Consider the following 21,809-nt stretch of genomic DNA (forward strand, 5'->3'; position numbering starts at 1 on the left):
TATTAGTGCGCACCCCGCTAACTAGCTAGCCATTTCACATCGGTTACATCAGCCTAATCTCGGGAGTTACTTGAAGTCATAAACAGCGCAATGCTTGAAGCATTGCGAAGAGCTGCTGGCAATTCGCACGAAAGTGCTGTTTGAATGAATGCTTACGAGCCTGCTGGTGCCTACCACCGCTCAGTCAGACTGCTCTATCAAATATCAAATCATAGACTTAGTTATAACATAATAACAGAGAAATACGAGCCTTAGCTCATTAATATGGTCGAATCCGGAAACTATCATCTCGAAAACAAGACGTTTATTCTTTAAATGAAATACGTAACCGTTCCGTATTTTATCTAACGGGTGGCATCCATAAGTCTAAATATTCCTGTTACATTGCACAACCTTCAATGTTATGTCATAATTACGTAAAATTCTGGCAAATGAGGTCGGCCCAAACTGTTGCATATACACTGACTCTGCGTGCAATGAACGCAAGAGAAGTGGCACAATTTCACCTGGTTAATATTGCCTGCTAACCTGGATATCTTTTAGCTAAATATGCAGGTTTAAAAATATATACTTCTGTGTTTTGATTTTAAGAAAAGCATTGATGTTTATGGTTAGGTACACATTGGAGCAACGGCAGTCCTTTTTCTCGAATATGCACCACATCGATTATATGCAACGCAGGACATGCTAGATAAACTAGTAATATCAACCACCATGTGTAGTTAACTAGTGATTATGATTGATTGTTTTTTATAAGAGGAGTTTAATGCTAGCTAGCAACTTACCTTGGCTTCTACTGCATTCGCGTAGCCGGCAGGCTCCTCGTGGAGTGCAATATAATCAGGTGGTTAGAGCGTTGGACTAGTTAACTGTAAGGTTGCAAGATTGAATCTCCGAGCTGACAAGGTAAAAAAAATCTGTCGTTCTGCCACTGAACAAGGCAGTTAACCCACTGTTCCCAGGCCATCATTGAAAATAAGAATGTGTTCTTAAACTGACTTGCCTCGTTAAATAAAGATTAAATAAAGGTGTCCAAAATGTTTTTTAAAATTATTATTATTTTTTGAAATCGGCCAAATCTGTGTCCAAAAATACCAATTTCCGATTGTTATGAAAACTTGAAATCGGCCCTAATTAATCGGCCATTCCGATTAATCGTTCGATCTCTAGTGTGGAGAGTTCTTGGTACTATAGCACCTGCCTCTGATGCTGGCACTTGGCAGTGGTCCTGGTACCTCATACCAAAAATGTGCCAAATAATATATTTCCATACAAATGTATGTATTACAAATACATTTTAATATTGTTTATTTTTCACATAAAATATATTTTATGGATGCATTTTATATATATATATATATATATTGGAATGGGACAGTCCAGTCCTGTTACAGTGCTCAGCCTGTTGGTGCATTAGGCTGACAGTAAAAGCCTAAGTTAGGCCCAGTTGGAGGTTACATGTTTTGCATTCTGATAACTAAGGAATGGTATGATTTATCTTGTGATGGACACCATGACAATTAGATCATGGAATGATTTCCTGCTTTACAGAGGTTGCCACTTGTCATAAATCATATTTGTGTTTTATTACTGTAGCCCAACTGTAGCTCGGTTACATGCATTTGGGCTCATGAACACAGCTGCCTGGTAAAGAAGGACAGATGACTGGGAAGGAGAAGACCCAAAGCGGCGTATGGCATTTCTCAGAAACTGTATTAAATTAATACAGTTGGCTTTGGGGATGACCAGTGAAATATACCTGCTGGAGCGTGTGCTACGGGTGGTGACCAGTGAAATATACCTGCTGGAGCGCGTGCTACGGGTGGTGACCAGTGAAATATACCTGCTGGAGCGTGTGCTACGGGTGGTGACCAGTGAAATATACCTGCTGGAGCTGCTGGGTGGTGACCAGTGAAATATACCTGCTGGACGTGCTACGGGTGGTGACCAGTGAAATATACCTGCTGGAGCGTGTGCTATGGGTGGTGACCAGTGAAATATACCTGCTGGAGCGCGTGCTACGGGTGGTGACCAGTGAAATATACCTGCTGGAGCGCGTGCTACGGGTGGTGACCAGTGACCTGAGATAAGGCGGGGCTTTACCTAGCAAAGACTTATAGATGACCTGGAGCCAGTGGGTTTGGTGACAAATATGAAGTAAGGGCCAGCCAACAGGAGCATACAGTTCGCAGTGGTGGGTAGTATATGGGGCCTTGGTGACAAAACGGATGGCACTGTGATAGACTACATCCAATTTGCTGAGTAGAGTGTTGGAGGCTATTTTGTAAATGACATCACCGAAGTCAAGGATCGGTAGGATAGTCAGTTTTACGAGGGTATGTTTAGCAGCATACGTGGAGGCTTTGTTGCGGAATAGGAAGCCAATTTTAGATTTAATTTTGGATTGGAGATGCTTAATGTGAGTCTGGAAGGAGAGTTTACAGTCTAACCACATACCTAGCTATTTGTAGTTGTCCACATATTCTAAGTCAGAGCCGTCCAGAGTGGTGATGCTGGACGGGCGAGCAGGTGCGGGCAGTGATCAATTGAAGAGCATGCATTAGTTTTACTTGCATTTAAGAGCAGTTGGAGGCCACAGAAGGAGTGTTGTATGGCATTGAAGCTCGTCTGGAGGTTTGTTAACACAGTGTCCAAAGAAGGACCGAAAGTATAAAGAATGGTGTCGTCTGCGTTGAGGTGGCTCAGAGAATCAAGAGCGACATCATTGATGTATACAGAGAAAAGAGTCGGCCCGAGAATTGAACCCAGTGGCACCCCTTTAGAGACACCAGGCCCTCCCATTTGACACACTGAACTGTATCTGAGAAGTAGTTGGTGAACCAGGCGAGGCAGTCATTTGAGAAACCAAGGCTGTTGAGTCTGCCGATAAGAATGCGGTGATTGACAGAGTCGAAGGCCTTGGCCAGGTCGATGAAGACGGCTGCACAGCACTGCCGGCAGGTAGTTGGGGAGTGGTGGAGCTGCAGAGCTCCAGTCTGGAGGCCCTGTGCACTGCAGTGCCCCGTGGGATGCCGTGTTAGCCAGGGAAGGCTCCCTGATCACAGATCATATTCATTTCCAAATGGCTTCTTTCAGACAGCAGAGCCACTCGTGATTGGATGATGCACCCAGTATGTGACCCTGATCATCATGCGTTTGTAAAGATTCAAATTGACAAACTACTGACTGGATGAAGTTGATGGTGAGCGTATATGGAATGGTTTGAATAATGAAACCCACAAGTAACAAAATCACACATTTAAAAATGAACATGAGTTTGATTGGTACGTTCTGAGCAGGAAGACAGTGTATGGATCCAAGTTGGAAGAGTGCAGCATCTGCATTGTATAGTAAGGGGCCTGACACGCACACACACGTTCACACTCACTGTCATTAATAAATTGCTGTGGGATTTATTTTAGGGTAGTAAGAAACCCTTTGGAGAGCTGCCTTAAGCATGTGAAATATTTTGCAATACAGAAATCTATATTTAATTCGGAAAGCCATATTCGTAGTGTGTTTCATGGCGTCTATAAAGCTATGGGTTGGGACTCGGCTCAATACAGAGGAAATGAAATGTTTCCTTGTTGATTTATATATCAAGACTTCCGCCCGGCCCCCAACATTACCTTGTTATGGAACTTACAGGCAGGCTCAGCCCCCAACATGACCTTGTTATGGAAGTTACAGCCAGGCTCGGCCCCCAACATGACCTTGTTATGGAACTTACAGCCAGGCTCAGCCCCCAACATTACCTTGTTATGGAAGTTACAGCCAGGCTCAGCCCCCAACATTACCTTGTTATGGAAGTTACAGCCAGGCTCAGCCCCCAACATTACCTTGTTATGGAAGTTACAGCCAGGCTCAGCCCCAACATGACCTTGTTATGGAAGTTACAGCCAGGCTCAGCCCCCCATGACCTTCTTATGGAAGTTACACAGGCTGACATGACCTTGTTATGGAAGTTACAGCCAGGCTCAGCCCCCAACATGACCTTGTTATGGAAGTTACAGCCAGGCCAGGACCTTCAGCTCAGCCCCCAACATTACCTTGTTATGGAAGTTACAGCCAGGCTCAGCCCCCAACATGACCTTGTTATGGAAGTTACAGCCAGGCTCAGTTAGTTGGACAGCCAGGCATGACCAGCCCCCAACATGACCTTGTTATGGAAGTTACAGCCAGGCTCAGCCCCAACATGACCTTCTTATGGAAGTTACAGCCAGGCTCAGCCTCCAACATTACCTTGTTATGGAGCCAGGCTCAGCCCCCAACATTACCTTCTTATGGAAGTTACAGCCAGGCTCAGCCCCCAACATTACCTTCTTATGGAAGTTACAGCCAGGCTCAGCCCCCAACATGACCTTGTTATGGAAGTTACAGCCAGGCTCAGCCCCCAACATGACCTTCTTATGGAAGTTACAGCCAGGCTCAGCCCCCAACATGACCTTGTTATGGAAGTTACAGCCAGGCTCAGCCCCCAACATGACCTTGTTATGGAAGTTACAGCCAGAAGCAGGCCCCCAGACATGACCAGTTATGGAAGTTACAGCCAGGCTCAGCCCCCAACATGACCTTGTTATGGAAGTTACAGCCAGGCTCAGCCCCCAACATGACCTTCTTATGGACAGCCAGGCTCAGCCCCAACATGACCTTGTTATGGAAGTTACAGCCAGGCTCAGCCCCCAACATGACCTTCTTATGGAAGTTACAGCCAGGCTCAGCCCCCAACATGACCTTTATGGAAGTTTATGGAAGTTACAGCCAGGCTCAGCCCCAACAACATGACCTTACAGCCAGGCTCAGCCCCCAACATGACCTTATGGAAGTTACAGCCAGGCTCAGCCCCCAACATGACCTTGTTATGGAAGTTACAGCCAGGCTCAGCCCCCAACATTACCTTCTTATGGAAGTTACAGCCAGGCTCAGCCCCAACATTACCTTCTTATGGAAGTTACAGCCAGGCTCAGCCCCCAACATGACCTTGTTATGGAAGTTACAGCCAGGGCCCCAACATGACCTTGTTTATGGAAGTTACAGCCAGGCTCAGCTCCCCCAACATGACCTTGTTATGGAAGTTACAGCCAGGCTCAGCCCCCCCAGCCAGGCAACATGACCTTGTTATGGAAGTTACAGCCAGGCTCAGCCCCCAACATGACCTTGTTATGGAAGTTACAGCCAGGCTCAGCCCCCAACATGACCTTGTTATGGAAGTTACAGCCAGGCTCAGCCCCCAACATGACCTTGTTATGGAAGTTACAGCCAGGCTCAGCCCCCAACATTACCTTCTTATGGAAGTTACAGCCAGGCTCAGCCCCCAACATTACCTTCTTATGGAAGTTACAGCCAGGCTCAGCCTCCAACATTACCTTCTTATGGAAGTTACAGCCAGGCTCAGCCTCCAACATTACCTTCTTATGGAAGTTACAGCCAGGCTCAGCCTCCAACATTACCTTCTTTGGAAGTTACAGGGCTCAGCCCCCAACATTACCTTGTTATGGAAGTTACAGCCAGGCTCAGCCCCCAACATTACCTTGTTATGGAAGTTACAGCCAGGCTCAGCCCCCAACATGACCTTCTTATATGGAAGTTACAGCCAGGCAGCCAGCCCCCAACATGACCTTCTTATGGAAGTTACAGCCAGGCTCAGCCCCCAACATGACCTTGTTATGGAAGTTACAGCCAGGCTCAGCCCCCAACATTACCTTGTTATGGAAGTTACAGCCAGGCTCAGCCCCCAACATGACCTTGTTATGGAAGTTACAGCCAGGCTCAGCCCCCAACATGACCTTCTTATGGAGCCCCCAACATGACCTTCTTGGAAGTTACAGCCAGGCTCAGCCCCCAACATTACCTTGTTATGGAAGTTACAGCCAGGCTCAGCCCCCAACATTACCTTGTTATGGAAGTTACAGCCAGGCTCAGCCCCCAACATGACCTTGTTATGGAAGTTACAGCCAGGCTCAGCCCCCAACATGACCTTGTTATGGAAGTTACAGCCAGGCTCAGCCCCCAACATGACCTTGTTATGGAAGTTACAGCCAGGCTCAGCCCCCAACATGACCTTGTTATGGAAGTTACAGCCAGGCTCAGCCCCCAACATGACCTTGTTATGGAAGTTACAGCCAGGCTCAGCCCCCAACATGACCTTGTTATGGAAGTTACAGCCAGGCTCAGCCCCCAACATGACCTTGTTATGGAAGTTACAGCCAGGCTCAGTCAGCTGTATGGAGGTTTTATTCATTATGAAATATTGTGTCAGCTAAATGTTGCCCCTATTTATACAAGACAAATCCCGTGTAGAATTTAAATAAGCATTGAAGAATATAACATGTTTTATTTAAATGAGCTGTGATGTCGAAAGCAAACATGGCCTAGATAAAAATCAGTAGACATTTTGTTTTATCTGTTACACTTAACTTGAGTCCACAGTAGCATACAGGGCTTTTCACCTACATCAGGGTGGCTGGTACACCCCAATGGGTTTTTAGGATTAAAGTCTGGCTCCATGTGCTGACCATGAGGTCATCCTGGCAGTACTAGTCTGCTGTGTAGGGCCCTTACATCATAGTCCCTCAGTAGGAGAGTGAGGAGCAAAGATGAGGGGGGCGTGTGTGTTGGGGGGGTTTGCGCTGAGGGATTTCGCAGAGTCAGGGAGAACCATGGCTGAGGGCTTATCTCCCCTCTCCACACACACACACACACACACACACAGACTGAGCCACAGGAACACAAACCCTATTCTGCTGATGAGACAGACGCTATGGAGAGGGCCCAGACAGACGCTATGGAGAGGGCCCAGACAGACGCTATGGAGAGGGCCCAGACAGACGCTATGGAGAGGGCCCAGACAGACGCTATCTAGAGGGCCCAGACAGACGCTATGGAGAGGGGCCAGACAGACGCTATGGAGAGGGCCCAGACAGACGCTATGGAGAGGGCCCAGACAGACGCTATGGAGAGGGCCCAGACAGACGCTATGGAGAGGGCCCAGACAGACGCTATGGAGAGGGCCCAGGCAGACGCTATGGAGAGGGCCCAGGCAGACGCTATGGAGAGGGCCCAGGCAGACGCGACAGTGGAGAGGGCCCAGACTGGCGCGACAGTGGAGAGGGCCCAGACTGGCGCGACAGTGGAGAGGGCCCAGACTGGCGCGACAGTGGAGAGGGCCCAGACTGGCGCGACAGTGGAGAGGGCCCAGACTGGCGCGACAGTGGAGTCTGGTGGGGAGAAAGGGAAACGTTCACTCTCCCTGCCTAGTTAAGGCAGGTTTCACTCTCCCTGCCTAGTTAAGGCAGGTTTCACTCTACCTGCCTAGTTAAGGCAGGTTTCACTCTACCTGCCTAGTTAAGGCAGGTTTCACTCTCCCTGCCTAGTTAAGGCAGGTTTCACTCTCCCTGCCTAGTTGAGGGAGGGTTTCACTCTCCCTGCCTAGTTGAGGGAGGGTTTCACTCTCCCTGCCTAGTTGAGGGAGGGTTTCACTCTCCCTGCCTAGTTGAGGGAGGGTTTCACTCTCCCTGCCTAGTTGAGGGAGGGTTTCACTCTCCCTGCCTAGTTGAGGGACCGGGGGAGACCTAGTCAGTTGTACAACTGACTGTAATTCAACTGAAATGTGTCTTCCGCATTTAACCCAGCCGGGGGCTGCCTTAATCGACATCCACGTCTTCGGTGAGGTTTCACTCTCCCTGCCTAGTTGAGGGAGGGTTTCACTCCAGCATGGATTTAAAGTGGATTCTTGTGTTCCTGCAGTTTCATCATGTGGGAATCCATTTTGGTGGTGTTGATATGCTTGCAAATTCACCCAATGCTGCCCTCTGTTGGTCAGATATGGAGTATTGAATTGTCATTGGTTGAAACCATGTACTGGAGCTCTACGTTGCTCAAACTAGAGGAACTTCACAACTATAAAAAAAAAAAGTTTTCCCAAATTCATCTTGATGTCATTACGCCCCCATTAAATAAACAAAAGATCTCTGAAACAAACATTTGAGGGCCAGGGACAATGGGTTCACAGAGAAGAGTGTGGAGTTTTGAGGGGTTTTCCTAGTGGGGCCTATTGACTGAACTGGTCATATAACCGGTACAGAAAGAGTGGAGTGCTGATTACAGACAAGTCCACACCCGCAAGCTGAGCCTCTTCCCAGATTGGAATGTTGCTCTGCCAAAACGGGCATTTTCCTCACGTAGACGAACTGTCCACTACAGACGTTTATCTAGCTGTGACATTTACCATAATGGATGGCTTTTTATGGGACTCTTATCAACAATGGTCCCTGACAGTAATGTCTATGTGAACAGTGTTACTCCATATTTGTCATAAAGCATCCAGTGTATTGCATAAGTCATTCCAGTAAATTGCTGCTTCTGTTGGCACTGTAAGATGAGAGATCATTGTTTTATCAACTTTTAATTGCAACATATTATGTCTTATGCAACTTTGTCTTGACAGAATACAAAGGGGCTTTAAAGAAACAGTATTCTGTGTCAGCATGTTTCTTCCAGATTCTTCTATTGAGCCTCATGCCTTGCCCTCTGTATACTGTGTGTGTGTGCTGTGACTTGTAGCTACTGGTGGTGTTAGCCACCTTCACCACCGGGTTACTTTCAGGGAGTCACTGCTGTTGTTTAGTTTCAATTCACCTCTATTCATTTTGTACATTTATTTCATCACTCTGACTAACTGGACTGATCTCTCCAGTGAGTGTGGTGTCACGCTGCCCTCAGCCTCATATGGACTGATCCCTCCAGTGAGTGTGGTGTCACGCTGCCCTCAGCCTCATATGGACTGATCTCTCCAGTGAGTGTGGTGTCACGCTGCCCTCAGCCTCATATGGACTGATCCCTCCAGTGATGGTGTGGTGTCACGCTGCCCTCAGCCTCATATGGACTGATCTCTCCAGTGAGTGTGGTGTCACGCTGCCCTCAGCCACGCTCTCAGCCTCATATGGACTGATCTCTCCAGTGAGTGTGGTGTCACTCTGCCCTCAGCCTCATATGGACTGATCTCTCCAGTGAGTGTGGTGGTGCCCTCAGCCACGCTGCCCTCAGCCTCATATGGACTGATCTCTCCAGTGAGTATGGTGTCATGCTGCTCTCAGCCTCATATGGACTGATCCCTCCAGTGAGTGTGGTGTCACGCTGCCCTCAGCCACGCTGCCCTCAGCCTCATATGGACTGATCTCTCCAGTGAGTGTGGTGTCATGCTGCTCTCAGCCTCATATGGACTGATCTCTCCAGTGAGTGTGGTGTCACGCTGCTCTCAGCCTCATATGGACTGATCTCTCCAGTGAGTGTGGTGCCACGCTGCCCTCAGCCTCATATGGACTGATCCCTCCAGTGAGTGTGGTGTCACACTGCCCTCAGCCACGCTGCCCTCAGCCTCATATGGACTGATCTCTCCAGTGAGTGTGGTGCCACGCTGCCCTCAGCCTCATATGGACTGATCTCTCCAGTGAGTGTGGTGTCACACTGCCCTGCTGCCCTCAGCCTCATATGGACTGATCTCTCCAGTGAGTGTGGTGCCACGCTGCCTCAGCCTCATATGGACTGATCTCTCCAGTGAGTGTGGTGCCACGCTGCCTCTCAGCCTCATATGGACTGATCTCTCCAGTGAGTGTGGTGCCACGCTGCTCTCAGCCTCATATGGACTGATCTCTCCAGTGAGTGTGGTGTCATGCTGCTCTCAGCCTCATATGGACTGATCCCTCCAGTGAGTGTGGTGCCACGCTGCTCTCAGCCTCATATGGACTGATCTCTCCAGTGAGTGTGGTGTCATGCTGCTCTCAGCCTCATATGGACTGATCCCTCCAGTGAGTGTGGTGCCACGCTGCCCTCAGCCTCATATGGACTGATCCCTCCAGTGAGTGTGGTGTCACGCTGCCCTCAGCCACGCTGCCCTCAGCCTCATATGGACTGATCTCTCCAGTGAGTGTGGTGCCACGCTGCCCTCAGCCTCATATGGACTGATCTCTCCAGTGAGTGTGGTGTCATGCTGCCCTCAGCCTCATATGGACTGATCTCTCCAGTGAGTGTGGTGCCACGCTGCTCTCAGCCTCATATGGACTGATCCCTCCAGTGAGTGTGGTGTCACGCTGCCCTCAGCCACGCTGCCCTCAGCCTCATATGGACTGATCTCTCCAGTGAGTGTGGTGTCATGCTGCTCTCAGCCTCATATGGACTGATCCCTCCAGTGAGTGTGGTGTCACGCTGCTCTCAGCCTCATATGGACATAGGACCTAACAATACAGTACAATGTTTATGTTACTAGGACCTAACACTCCAGGACAATGTTTATGTTACTAGGACCTAACAATACAGTACAATGTTTATGTTACTAGGACCTAACACTCCAGGACAATGTTTATGTTACTAGGACCTAGCAATCCAGGACAATGTTTATGTTTCTATGGGACCTCCAACAATCCAGTACAATGTTTATGTTACTAGGACCTAACAATACAGTACAATGTTTATGTTACTAGGACCTAACACTCCAGGACAATGTTTATGTTACTAGGACCTAACAATACAGTACAATGTTTATGTTACTAGGACCTAACACTCCAGGACAATGTTTATGTTACTAGGACCTAGCAATCCAGGACAATGTTTATGTTTCTAGGACCTAACAATCCAGTACAATGTTTATGTTACTAGGACCTAACAATACAGGACAATGTTTGTTACTAGGACCTAACAATACAGTACAATGTTTATGTTACTAGGACCTAACACTCCAGTACAATGTTTATGTTACTAGGACCTAACAATCCAGGACAATGTTTATGTTACTAGGACCTAACACTACAGGACAATGTTTATGTTACTAGGACCTAACACTCCAGGACAATGTTTATGTTACTAGGACCTAACAACGCTCCAGGACAATGTTTATGTTACTAGGACCTAACAATCCAGTACAATGTTTATGTTACTAGGACCTAACACTCCAGGACAATGTTTATGTTACTAGGACCTAACAATCCAGTACAATGTTTATGTTACTAGGACCTAACACTACAGTACAATGTTTATGTTACTAGGACCTCACAATCCAGAACAATGTTTATGTTACTAATAATAATAAAAACATGTCTGCTGAGTCAGTGACCACTGTTCCACATTTATAGCAGCCAAATCAGCAACCAGGCAGCAGCAGAGCGAGTCTAAACGCCCTCTATCTCCATGTCATCAGGCCCAGCTGGGACAATACAGCCCCACGGGCCCCCGCCAGCCAATACCAATAAGCCAGACAGTTTTTTAATACCTCCGCCAGGGACCCTGTTATTGCAGCGAATAGAATTGCAATGTGCGAGTGATGTCGCTGTCAGGCGCTGCTGTTATTTTTTCCTCCCCTTTTCAGGTCCATATGAAGGAAAAAGAGAACAAGCCGAGGTCACCGCAATGCTTTCTCAAACATCCCAGGAATTTCGACAACCGGAATTGTTTTGAAATGGGAGATTTTATTTGGCACTACTTTCTGCCCCCCGTGTCTGCCGGTTTTAGATTTGGGAGTAAGGGGAGAGTTTAGCCTCTGTTGTCCAGATACTGCCATATGTCTTTAGTGTCTATCAGACAGATTGACCAGGAGGAGGACAGAGTGATAGTTCCATGTTCTTGTCTGTTATGACCCAATGTCTCAGGAGGACAGAGTGATAGTTCCATGTTCTTGTCTGTTATGACCTAATGTCTCAGGAGGACAGAGTGATAGTTCCATGTTCTTGTCTCTGTTATGACCCAATGTCTCAGGAGGACAGAGTGATAGTTCCATGTTCTTGTCTCTGTTATGACCCAATGTCTCAGGAGGACAGAGTGATAGTTCCATGTTCTTGTCTCTGTTATGACCCAATGTCTCAGGAGGACAGAGTGATAGTTCCATGTTCTTGTCTCTGTTATGACCCAATGTCTCAGGAGGACAGTGATAGTTCCATGTTCTTGTCTGTTATGACCCAAATCACTTTCTCTCTTTTTATTCTGGATTCTAATTGGAATTTGCCTTTCTGCTTACTGTTATCTTACTAAATTGCCACTAGTCATTTATCTGTTAAATTAAATAGAGTTTTTGCAGTTAGATGAAACAACAGATATTTATCCAAATTTATCTGTATAATTTTCCCCGTCTTATCAACTGTCATCGTCCATCAGTGTTTTGGTGAAAACATCCTCAGCTCCCAGAATCAGTACAATCCTTAGAGACCCAGTATCAGTACACGTCCTTAGAGACCCAGTATCAGTACACGTCCTTAGAGACCCAGTATCAGTACACGTCCTTAGAGACCCAGTATCAGTACACGTCCTTAGAGACCCAGTATCAGTACACGTCCTTAGAGACCCAGTATCAGTACACGTCCTTAGAGACCCAGTATCAGTACACGTCCTTAGAGATGTGTTCAACATTTGGATGTAGGCTAATCTCTGGTTGTTGAAGAGGTTAAGGTGCTTGGATGTAGGCTAATCTCTGGTTGTTGAAGGGGTTAAACTGCTTGGATGTAGGCTAATCTCTGGTTGTTGAAGGGGTTAAACTGCTTGGATGTAGGCTAATCTCTGGTTGTTGAAGGGGTTAAACTGCTTGGATGTAGGCTAATCTCTGGTTGTTGAAGGGGTTAAACTGCTTGGATGTAGGCTAATCTCTGGTTGTTGAAGAGGTTAAGGTGCTTGGATGTAGGCTAATCTCTGGTTGTTGAAGGGGTTAAACTGCTTGGATGTAGGCTAATCTCTGGTTGTTGAAGGGGTTAAACTGCTTGGATGTAGGCTAATCTCTGGTTGTTGAAGGGGTTAAACTGCTTGGATGTAGGCTAATCTCTGGTTGTTGAAGGGGTTAAGCTGCTTGGATGTAGGCTAATCTCTGGTTGTTGAAGGGGTTAAACTGCTTGGATGTAGGCTAATCTCTGGTTGTTGAAGGGGTTAAACTGCTTGGATGTAGGCTAATCTCTGGTTGTTGAAGAGGTTAAGCTGCTTGTGTCATCCTGCAACATCCCAACCATAACTATGACCTTTGTTTTAGTGACTTTTGTTTTAGTGATAGTGAAGAGGACACAGTGTACACCTGACCCGTCTGACCCCCCTCCCTTATGTTACGGGGTGAGAGTAGGGCAGAATGGGGAGGGTTGGGCCTCTTCAGCTGTCACTCACCACAGGGGGGTGTTTCCTGTCTGTCTGAGACGGTCACCTCTCTGCCCAGCGAGTGTCATGTCTGAGAACACAAACACTCACATCTTTCATAGCGAGCTATCGAGGGACTGAGCGGAGGGACACAATATAGGTAGGTTGGCCACCAGGCAGACAGTCAGAATAGTGCGCTAGCCCTATCTATCAGCAATCTAATGCTGTATCCCACCTAGACATGACCAGGCAGGTTGGCCACCAGGCAGACAGTCAGAATAGTGCACTAGTCCTATCTATCAGCAATCTAATGCTGTATCCCACCTAGACATGACCAGGCAGGTTGGCCACCAGGCAGGTTGGCCACCAGGCAGACAGTCAGAATAGTGCACTAGTCCTATCTATCAGCAATCTAATGCTGTATCCCACCTAGACATGACCAGGCAGGTTGGCCACCAGGCAGGTTGGCCACCAGGCAGACAGTCAGAATAGTGCACTAGTCCTATCTATCAGCAATCTAATGCTGTATCCCACCTAGACATGACCAGGCAGGTTGGCCACCAGGCAGGTTGGCCACCAGGCAGACAGTCAGAATAGTGCACTAGTCCTATCTATCAGCAATCTAATGCTGTATCCCACCTAGACATGACCAGGCAGGTTGGCCACCAGGCAGGTTGGCCTCTATCTATCAGCAATCTAATGCTGTATCCCACCTAGACATGACCAGGCAGGTTGGCCACCAGGCAGGTTGGCCACCAGGCAGACAGTCAGAATAGTGCACTAGTTCTATCTATCAGCAATCTAATGCTGTATCCCACCTAGACATGACCAGGCAGGTTGGCCACCAGGCAGACAGTCAGAATAGTGCACTAGTCCTATCTATCAGCAATCTAATGCTGTATCCCACCTAGACATGACCAGGCAGGTTGGCCACCAGGCAGACAGTCAGAATAGTGCACTAGTCCTATCTATCAGCAATCTAATGCTGTATCCCACCTATGACATGACCAGGCAGGTTGGCCACCAGGCAGACAGTCAGAATAGTGCACTAGTCCTATCTATCAGCAATCTAATGCTGTATCCCACCTAGACATGACCACATGACCAGGCAGGTTGGCTAGACATGACCAGGCAGGTTGGCCACCAGGCAGACAGTCAGAATAGTGCACTAGTTCTATCTATCAGCAATCTAATGCTGTATCCCACCTAGACATGACCAGGCAGGTTGGCCACCAGGCAGACAGTCAGAATAGTGCACTAGTTCTATCTATCAGCAATCTAATGCTGTATCCCACCTAGACATGACCAGGCAGGTTGGCCACCAGGCAGACAGTCAGAATAGTGCACTAGTTCTATCTATCAGCAATCTAATGCTGTATCCCACCTAGACATGACCAGGCAGGTTGGCCACCAGGCAGGTTGGCCACCAGGCAGACAGTCAGAATAGTGCACTAGTCCTATCTATCAGCAATCTAATGCTGTATCCCACCTAGACATGACCAGGCAGGTTGGCCACCAGGCAGACAGTCAGAATAGTGCACTAGTCCTATCTATCAGCAATCTAATGCTGTATCCCACCTAGACATGACCAGGCAGGTTGGCCACCAGGCAGACAGTCAGACTAGTGCACTAGTCCTATCTATCAGCAATCTAATGCTGTATCCCACCTAGACATGACCAGGCAGGTTGGCCACCAGGCAGACAGTCAGAATAGTGCACTAGTCCTATCTATCAGCAATCTAATGCTGTATCCCACCTAGACAAGACCAGGCAGGTTGGCCACCAGGCAGACAGTCAGAATAGTGCACTAGTTCTATCTATCAGCAATCTAATGCTGTATCCCACCTAGACATGACCAGGCAGGTTGGCCACCAGGCAGACAGTCAGAATAGTGCACTAGTTCTATCTATCAGCAATCTAATGCTGTATCTCACCAATTTCTTGGCTTGCAATGTGTCACAACTTCAGTAAAGAAAGAACTATCAATGAATAGGCTAGGATATTGAGATAAGGGAGATTTAACACTTGTCTTTCACACAGTCACACACAGTATCTTGCCATGTGTATGGGTTGGCTTCATGCTGGTCACAGTGGTAACCAGGGCACCAACAGTTGAGTCACTTCAAAGCTCCTAGTTGTTACTTTTTGCATCTACGTAAAAAATAAACCGTTTTACAGTTCAATTTCGTTAACTTTTTAACGTGCACACCCCCTACTTTTAGCTCAGTTCGTCAGTGGTACATCATCCTTGCTAATTAAAGCATCAATTTGCCGTAACGACAGACACCTAATATTCCCCTCTGACCTTTCTGTTTTCCTCCCTTTCTCTCTGTCCCTCCCCATGGTGTCACTCAGCCTGTAAATAATCTGACCATTACACCATTGCCCAGCTCCCCCCTAATCACCAGTCAGTCAGTCTGCCCTGTGTCTCTAAAATATAATGGCTGTTCACCGCGTTAATGGCTAACACTGACGACCCCACAATGGTGAGGAAGGGGGTTAAGAGGCCACAGCTGCTACTGCTAACAGAGGCTCTACGTTTCTCTCCCTCAGGCCCCCGGATTAACCATGTGTGTGTTCGTGTGCACTTTCCAAGAACTCAACAATGTCTCTCCTTGAATCAACAACATCAGTTTTTCAATCAGTGGTTGTCAGTCAGTTTATGGCAGCCATTTTTAATTTACACCATTCTGACCTGAGTGTTTCTGTTTCAGAGCTATGTGACCGAGCAGAATGCTTTTTGATGTCCACTCATTAACAGGATATCCTTCCACCACTGGCTCGGACTGTGATTGTTTTCTTGGGCACCCTCACGACCTGGGTAAACAGTCTGGTTGGCAAAGTGGCTGGCACTTAGTTTTGTTCAGTGTTAGTCTTAGTTTCCTCCCTGAGTCCCCGTCTCTCTCGTCCACTACAGCATGAGTCAGTCTCTCTGCCTGTATTGCACTGTAGCTAGGAGCTCTAACTGCTATCTGAGCTTGTTTTCAGTAAATTAGGACTATCACCAGCTCTCCTAGCTGTAGTCTGGGGCTTCTTCTGTCAGTGGATACTGCCTCACTGTATTAGCCCTGGTGAGACATTCAGATGGCATGTAGGTTCTGTTTGTGTCTGTAATGATGAATGGAATATCTATAAGACACTGGGAGGTAACAGGATGGTGTCTGTTACCATGGTGCCTGTTTTCATTTCTATGTTGAGGGATATTGGTCGGTACTAGGTGTCAGGACCTTGGATCTCTCCTTATCTCTCCCTCTTACGCTCCGTCACCCTCGCTTTATCTCTGTTTCTCTCCCTCTCCCTCCTGTCTCGTTAAAGATGTCTGTTATCCCATCACTGCCAGGGGGTGCTGTGGCTTTAGTGTTGTCAACCTGTCTGTGGCTTGACCCGAGGACACCCAGCTGTAAAGTCCTGGCTCCACTTCATTGCCTGACGCCCTGACCTCCTCCTCTTGGCTCCTCTCACTCACGCATGGTGACAGGGGGAGGGAGGGGGAGAAAGGCTGGGTATTTACTGCTGGCCATTTCATCTGACAGGGCATCACAGGCCATTAGCTAAGAGGAACATGGATATGATGAGGGTGTTGGGATGAGCTACGGCCTGCCGATACGGACAGTCCAGGACCTCGGGAAGATGTGATGGAGAATCACAGTGGAGCCTGCACACAGCTTAATAGTGCCTCAAGTTGGTGCATGTTCTGAGATTAATTAACATTAACACTCCATTTAATTAAAAAACAATTTAAATCCATCAATCAATGATCAACATTTACTTGAAAATTGCATTGATATTTTACAATTCACTCCCTAAAGCATAAATATGATTCTCCAGCTCTTGTCTTACAGGCACTATATTGAGAGCAGATTTATTCACTACCCCATGAAGTCATGTTCAACACTATACGTGGTGTTCTAAACCCGACTCATGTATCCAGTCCAAACAAAACAACCCAGACACACCCATATAGATATTTAGGTGTGAGGGCCACTGCACTCAGTTTGTCAACCCAGGTTCCATTTTGGTGCCTTTGTCTCCATGCAGGCCCCAGCAGTTTTAGAAAGACGACACCCGGTCCTTCATATGACGTGTCATGCGGACGGGCCTTTTCGCATGTTTGCGGAATATCACGGCCACTCTGCTAACGCCAGTCTGGCAGCGGGTCGTAACCCGAGCCCCCGCCGAGCTGACGCAGTGTGTGTAAATTAAACGTGTCCCCCTCCTTTCTCTCTCTCTCTCTCTCTTCTGACCTCTCGTTCTTTTTCACCTCGCAAATAATACAAGTTGACGTATTCCATTGTTAATAGACGGCCCAGTGCGATGTTTACCACCAAGGTAGTAATGACAGTTGGGGTGGAGGGTTTAAGGGGAGCCTGCAATCCCAGACAGCTGATTTGTAAAAGACTGTGACACCTAATCCTGCTACCGTGTGGTGGGATCAGCACCTCTGCGCACACAGACACACATACAGAATGAGTATATAGACTGTTTAACAAGGTCCCTGAACGTCGGGGAACCTCATGGGTCCGTGCCAGGACCAGCTCCAATGTGCAACAATAATCCCCTTCTCCACATCATAGGTTAATATTTGGGGATGTGGGATAACGGTGGGGCATCAGCAAGGCTCCTCCTTGGCTGGCCTTGTTTCAGTCGGGGTGCTGCTGTGTAGGATGGACAGGACACCGACGGTATTGCTCTCAGAGCAGGCATGCTCAGAATGTATTCTTAGCCCCTGTCTTCCTATCAGTCATTGGAGAAAGGTTGGAGGGTAACAAATAAAGAGGTAACCTGTCTGCTGGTGCTGTCTGCACTAGCCGCTGTTTACCACAGGAGCCGGGGATACTTTTAGAACCAGAGAGAGAGAGCGAGAGAGAGAGATCCCATATTTACACCTTGGGGGCTGGCTGACCTTGCTATTAACTGGGTAGAAGACGCTGTACACCCCAGACTGAAAGAGAGACCAAGAGAGGAACTCCTACTGCACAAAAACTAGATGACAGTCTACTAAGAGAAGACTGTATAGAAAGGGAGAGGAGACTGGACGGGAGAGGAGACTGGACGGGAGAGGAGACTGGACGGGAGAGGAGACTGGACAGGAGAGGAGACTGGACAGGAGGAGAGGAGACTGGACGGGAGAGAAGACTGGATGGGAGAGGAGAGGAGACAAGAACAACTAAGAGAGAGAAGCAGAATACAAAGTGAAAGAGAGTAGTTAAAGAGAGATTGAAGAGATCCAGGCTGTAGCCGAGAGGCTGTTCACCAGAGGAGGAGCTGCAGTAGCTGGCCGGGGCTGGTCCCAGGGCTGGCAGGGCTGGTCCTACTGCTCCTCCACACCTCCTCCTCCATCCCCACCCCCTTTTTCTATTTCTTCTCCTCCTACCCTGTGCTGTGCACAGTGGGGTGATGAACTCACAGACAGAGCCTGGGAGTGCCAGAAAAACTTTTAGGAACTTCTCCGTAACGCTTCGAGACCGAGAGGCTCTGGCAGCAACAGCAGGCGACGTCGCTGGAGAGCTCTGAAAGACGACCCACCAAGCTGCAACGGGACGCTCCGTCTGTCCGCTCACTCAACTCACACGGGCTGGCAGAGTGCCTTAACAGCACTTCCCAGAAGGGGAAAACTTTTGTTTTTGTTTGTTTGTCGTTCTACCGGAACAGTGGCGGCGTTTGCAGCAGCACTCTGCAAGGACCAGTCCCCCTCTCTCAACATGAGTCGCTGGCTGAAATGCACCTCCATGTACTTTGTAGGTATTCTTGTTCTTTTAGAGAGTAAGGGCATTTCTAATGACACTTGTTAAAAGTATCCTGAGGCCATTGGGACCTAACTACTGTGGTTGGGTTAGGACCTAACTACTGTGGTTGGGTTAGGACCTAACTACTGTGGTTGGGTTAGGACCTAACTACTGTGGTTGGGTTAGGACCTAACTACTGTGGTTGGGTTAGGACCTAGCTACTGTGGATGGGTTAGGACCTAACTACTGTGGTTGGGTTAGGACCTAGCTACTGTGGATGGGTTAGGACCTAACTACTGTGGATGGGTTGACCTAACTACTGTGGATGGGTTAGGACCTAACTACTGTGGATGGGTTAGGACCTAGCTACTGTGGATGGGTTAGGACCTAGCTACTGTGGATGGGTTAGGACCTAGCTATTGTGGTTGGGTTAGGACCTAGCTACTGTGGTTGGGTTAGGACCTAGCTACTGTGGTTGGGTTAGGACCTAGCTACTGGGGTTGGGTTAGGACCTAGCTACTGGCGTTGGGGGGACCTAGCTACTGGCGTTGGGTTAGGACCTAGCTACTGGGGTTGGGTTAGGACCTAGCTACTGGCGTTGGGTTAGGACCTAGCTACTGGGGTTGGGTTAGGACCTAGCTACTGGCGTTGGGTTAGGACCTAGCTACTGCCGTTGGGTTAGGACCTAGCTACTGCCGTTGGGTTAGGACCTAGCTACTGTGGTTCCTGAATACTGAGTATGCATGGTGTTGAAACAGCAGGAAGGAGTGAGCTGTGACTTACAGCTTCTTCTTCTCTCACTAACCTGAAGGAACTCTGTGAATCTGCCCTACATTCCCCAGGAGAATTCTTTCATCAACCCAGAGGCACAGTGGCCTGTTTTAACTCGTTATCAAGTTCCATTCTTTACGTTTTTAGTTTTGAACTTGCATTCTGATTAAAACTAATATGTATTAGGTACATGTTGACGCTTAATGTTGGCGGGAGACAAATTGCATGCAAAATAGGCCTATCATCTATGTGCAATGTATATATCTTTGCCAGCCAGTGTGAGTTGAGTGAGCGGACAGACACAGCGTCCTGTTGCAGTTTGGTGGGTTTATTTATTTATTTATTTTTACAAATGCCTTTGTGACGCGTGTTTACGTGTTGTTGTATCCAGGAACAGGCAGAGAACTGTCCTTTCTCGGTCTCTATGCAGGCTTTAGCCACAGCTTTCTGTTTTCTTGGATCCCTCTACTCCAGTGCCTGTGTTCTGTCCAAGAGGGGTCCTTTCTTGCAGAAGAACTAGCCGTTCCCATGCTCTGTGTCCAGGCACTCTCAGAAATGCTTTGCTTCAGAATGGAACCGCACTGTCTTGGCATAAATCATTGAGGCTAACCTCAATCCAGTCTATAGTCCCTCTGAGAATTCTAAAAGTTATGTATGAAATGTTGATCTGTCCAGACTCCTTGAATTATGACAAAGTGATGACCGTGGTGAGAATGAGTTTCCCTGACCCGTATGTTGTAAAGGCGAGGTATCTGTGTTGTGTTGACGTTGTGCCCTCTCTCTCTCCCAGAACACAGACTGGAACAAGTATGACGACCGGCTGATGAAGGCGGTGGAACGGGGTGAGGTGGACAAGGTGGCGGCCGTGCTCAGCAAGAAGGGCATCATCCCCACTAAGCTGGACATGGAGGGACGATCCGCGTGAGTAACGTGTGCTCACACAAACACTGCATCCATGCATGAACACATGCATACACGTGTATACAGAAGTCTACAGACACACACAGTCCCACAGGAACATATGGACCAGTAAGCACTACACTATCCCACACAATAAGTCTCAACCAATAGCGCGAAATGTCTGGCAATGCAAACGGTCTCTCATTCCAAGCATAGTAAATAGCACTAGTCTCCTTCAAACTGCTAGGAATGCCAACATACTTGTCTGGTTCAATTATTAACTTCTAACAGTTGAAAACAGAGCTGAGAACTGTTGTAGTACTAGATAATGTTATTCAGCATATGGTCAGATGCTGGCCTCTCTCCTCTCGCCTCTCCCCTCTTTCCTCTCGCCTCTCTCCGCTCCCCTCTCACCGCTCGCAGCTCACCTCTCCCCTCTCGCAGCTCGCCTCCCCACCCCCCCTCTCTCACGTCTCCTTTCTCACCCCTCTCCCACCCTGTTCTGAGATCATAGATATCAGTTGTCCTCCATGCCAGTCCCCATGTTGGAGAGGCTTGTGAAGCCACATTCAAACACCAAGTCTCCCCTCTGTATAGCTAGATACACACACTGCCAGTAGAGAGTTCAGAGAACTCTGTGGTAAACTGTATGTCACACACTGCTTGATCTTACTGGCCTGGAGCGGCTGTCACTCTGGCCAGGAAGTGACTCAGACCAAACAGATTTGAGCCACAGTTGATGTTTATGAAACACAATGACAGTTGGGGAACATGCTGTAATTCAAGGGTCAGGTTGTCAAGAGTAAACTAGTATTTTATCTAGAATGGTGGGTGGATGAAGTCGGGATGGCCAGTATTTTAGGATTTAAAACGCTGGGACCTTTTTTAGAATAGTTCTTTTTGGATGGCCTACCACCGGCAATATTGGATCGGTTATGTGTCCTCTAAGAATGTCACCCATCCACCACTGGAAGGTCTATATAAAAGCTGTTAAGTCAGAATTGTTTTCCTGCCTGACATAAATGTAACCAGATTCCAACGCTGGTGTTTTAGGTAGCTAGTCCCCCTCGGCTTAATTCCAGCTATGTGAAGTAGTCGCCTGTCTCTGATCCATGCTTCAGGTTCGTTTTGAGCCCCGGCTTTGTTGCGACCTCGATGGAGAGAACTGGACATTTCAGAAGCTGTGGGGCTGAGTATTTTCAGTAGTGTATGAAATTCTCCCACACCAGTGTCTGTGACACACTCGTGCACACATACACACTCGTGCGCGCACACACACTTGCACACGTAGACACATTCACTTGCGCACGCGCA

At 47.9% G+C, this 21,809-nt stretch overlaps 1 protein-coding gene across 1 annotated transcript in view; it reads left to right on the forward strand.

Moving 5' to 3' along the window:
• Positions 1–21,809, forward strand: part of uacab (uveal autoantigen with coiled-coil domains and ankyrin repeats b) — a 78,800-nt gene that overhangs the window by 17,477 nt on the left and 39,514 nt on the right. The window contains 1 exon segment of the mRNA XM_042317867.1: positions 20,386–20,516. Coding sequence (XP_042173801.1) covers positions 20,386–20,516 — 131 coding nt within the window.

Source organism: Oncorhynchus tshawytscha, unplaced genomic scaffold (assembly GCF_018296145.1).
Source record: "Oncorhynchus tshawytscha isolate Ot180627B unplaced genomic scaffold, Otsh_v2.0 Un_scaffold_7322_pilon_pilon, whole genome shotgun sequence".
Taxonomy (NCBI): domain Eukaryota; kingdom Metazoa; phylum Chordata; class Actinopteri; order Salmoniformes; family Salmonidae; genus Oncorhynchus; species Oncorhynchus tshawytscha.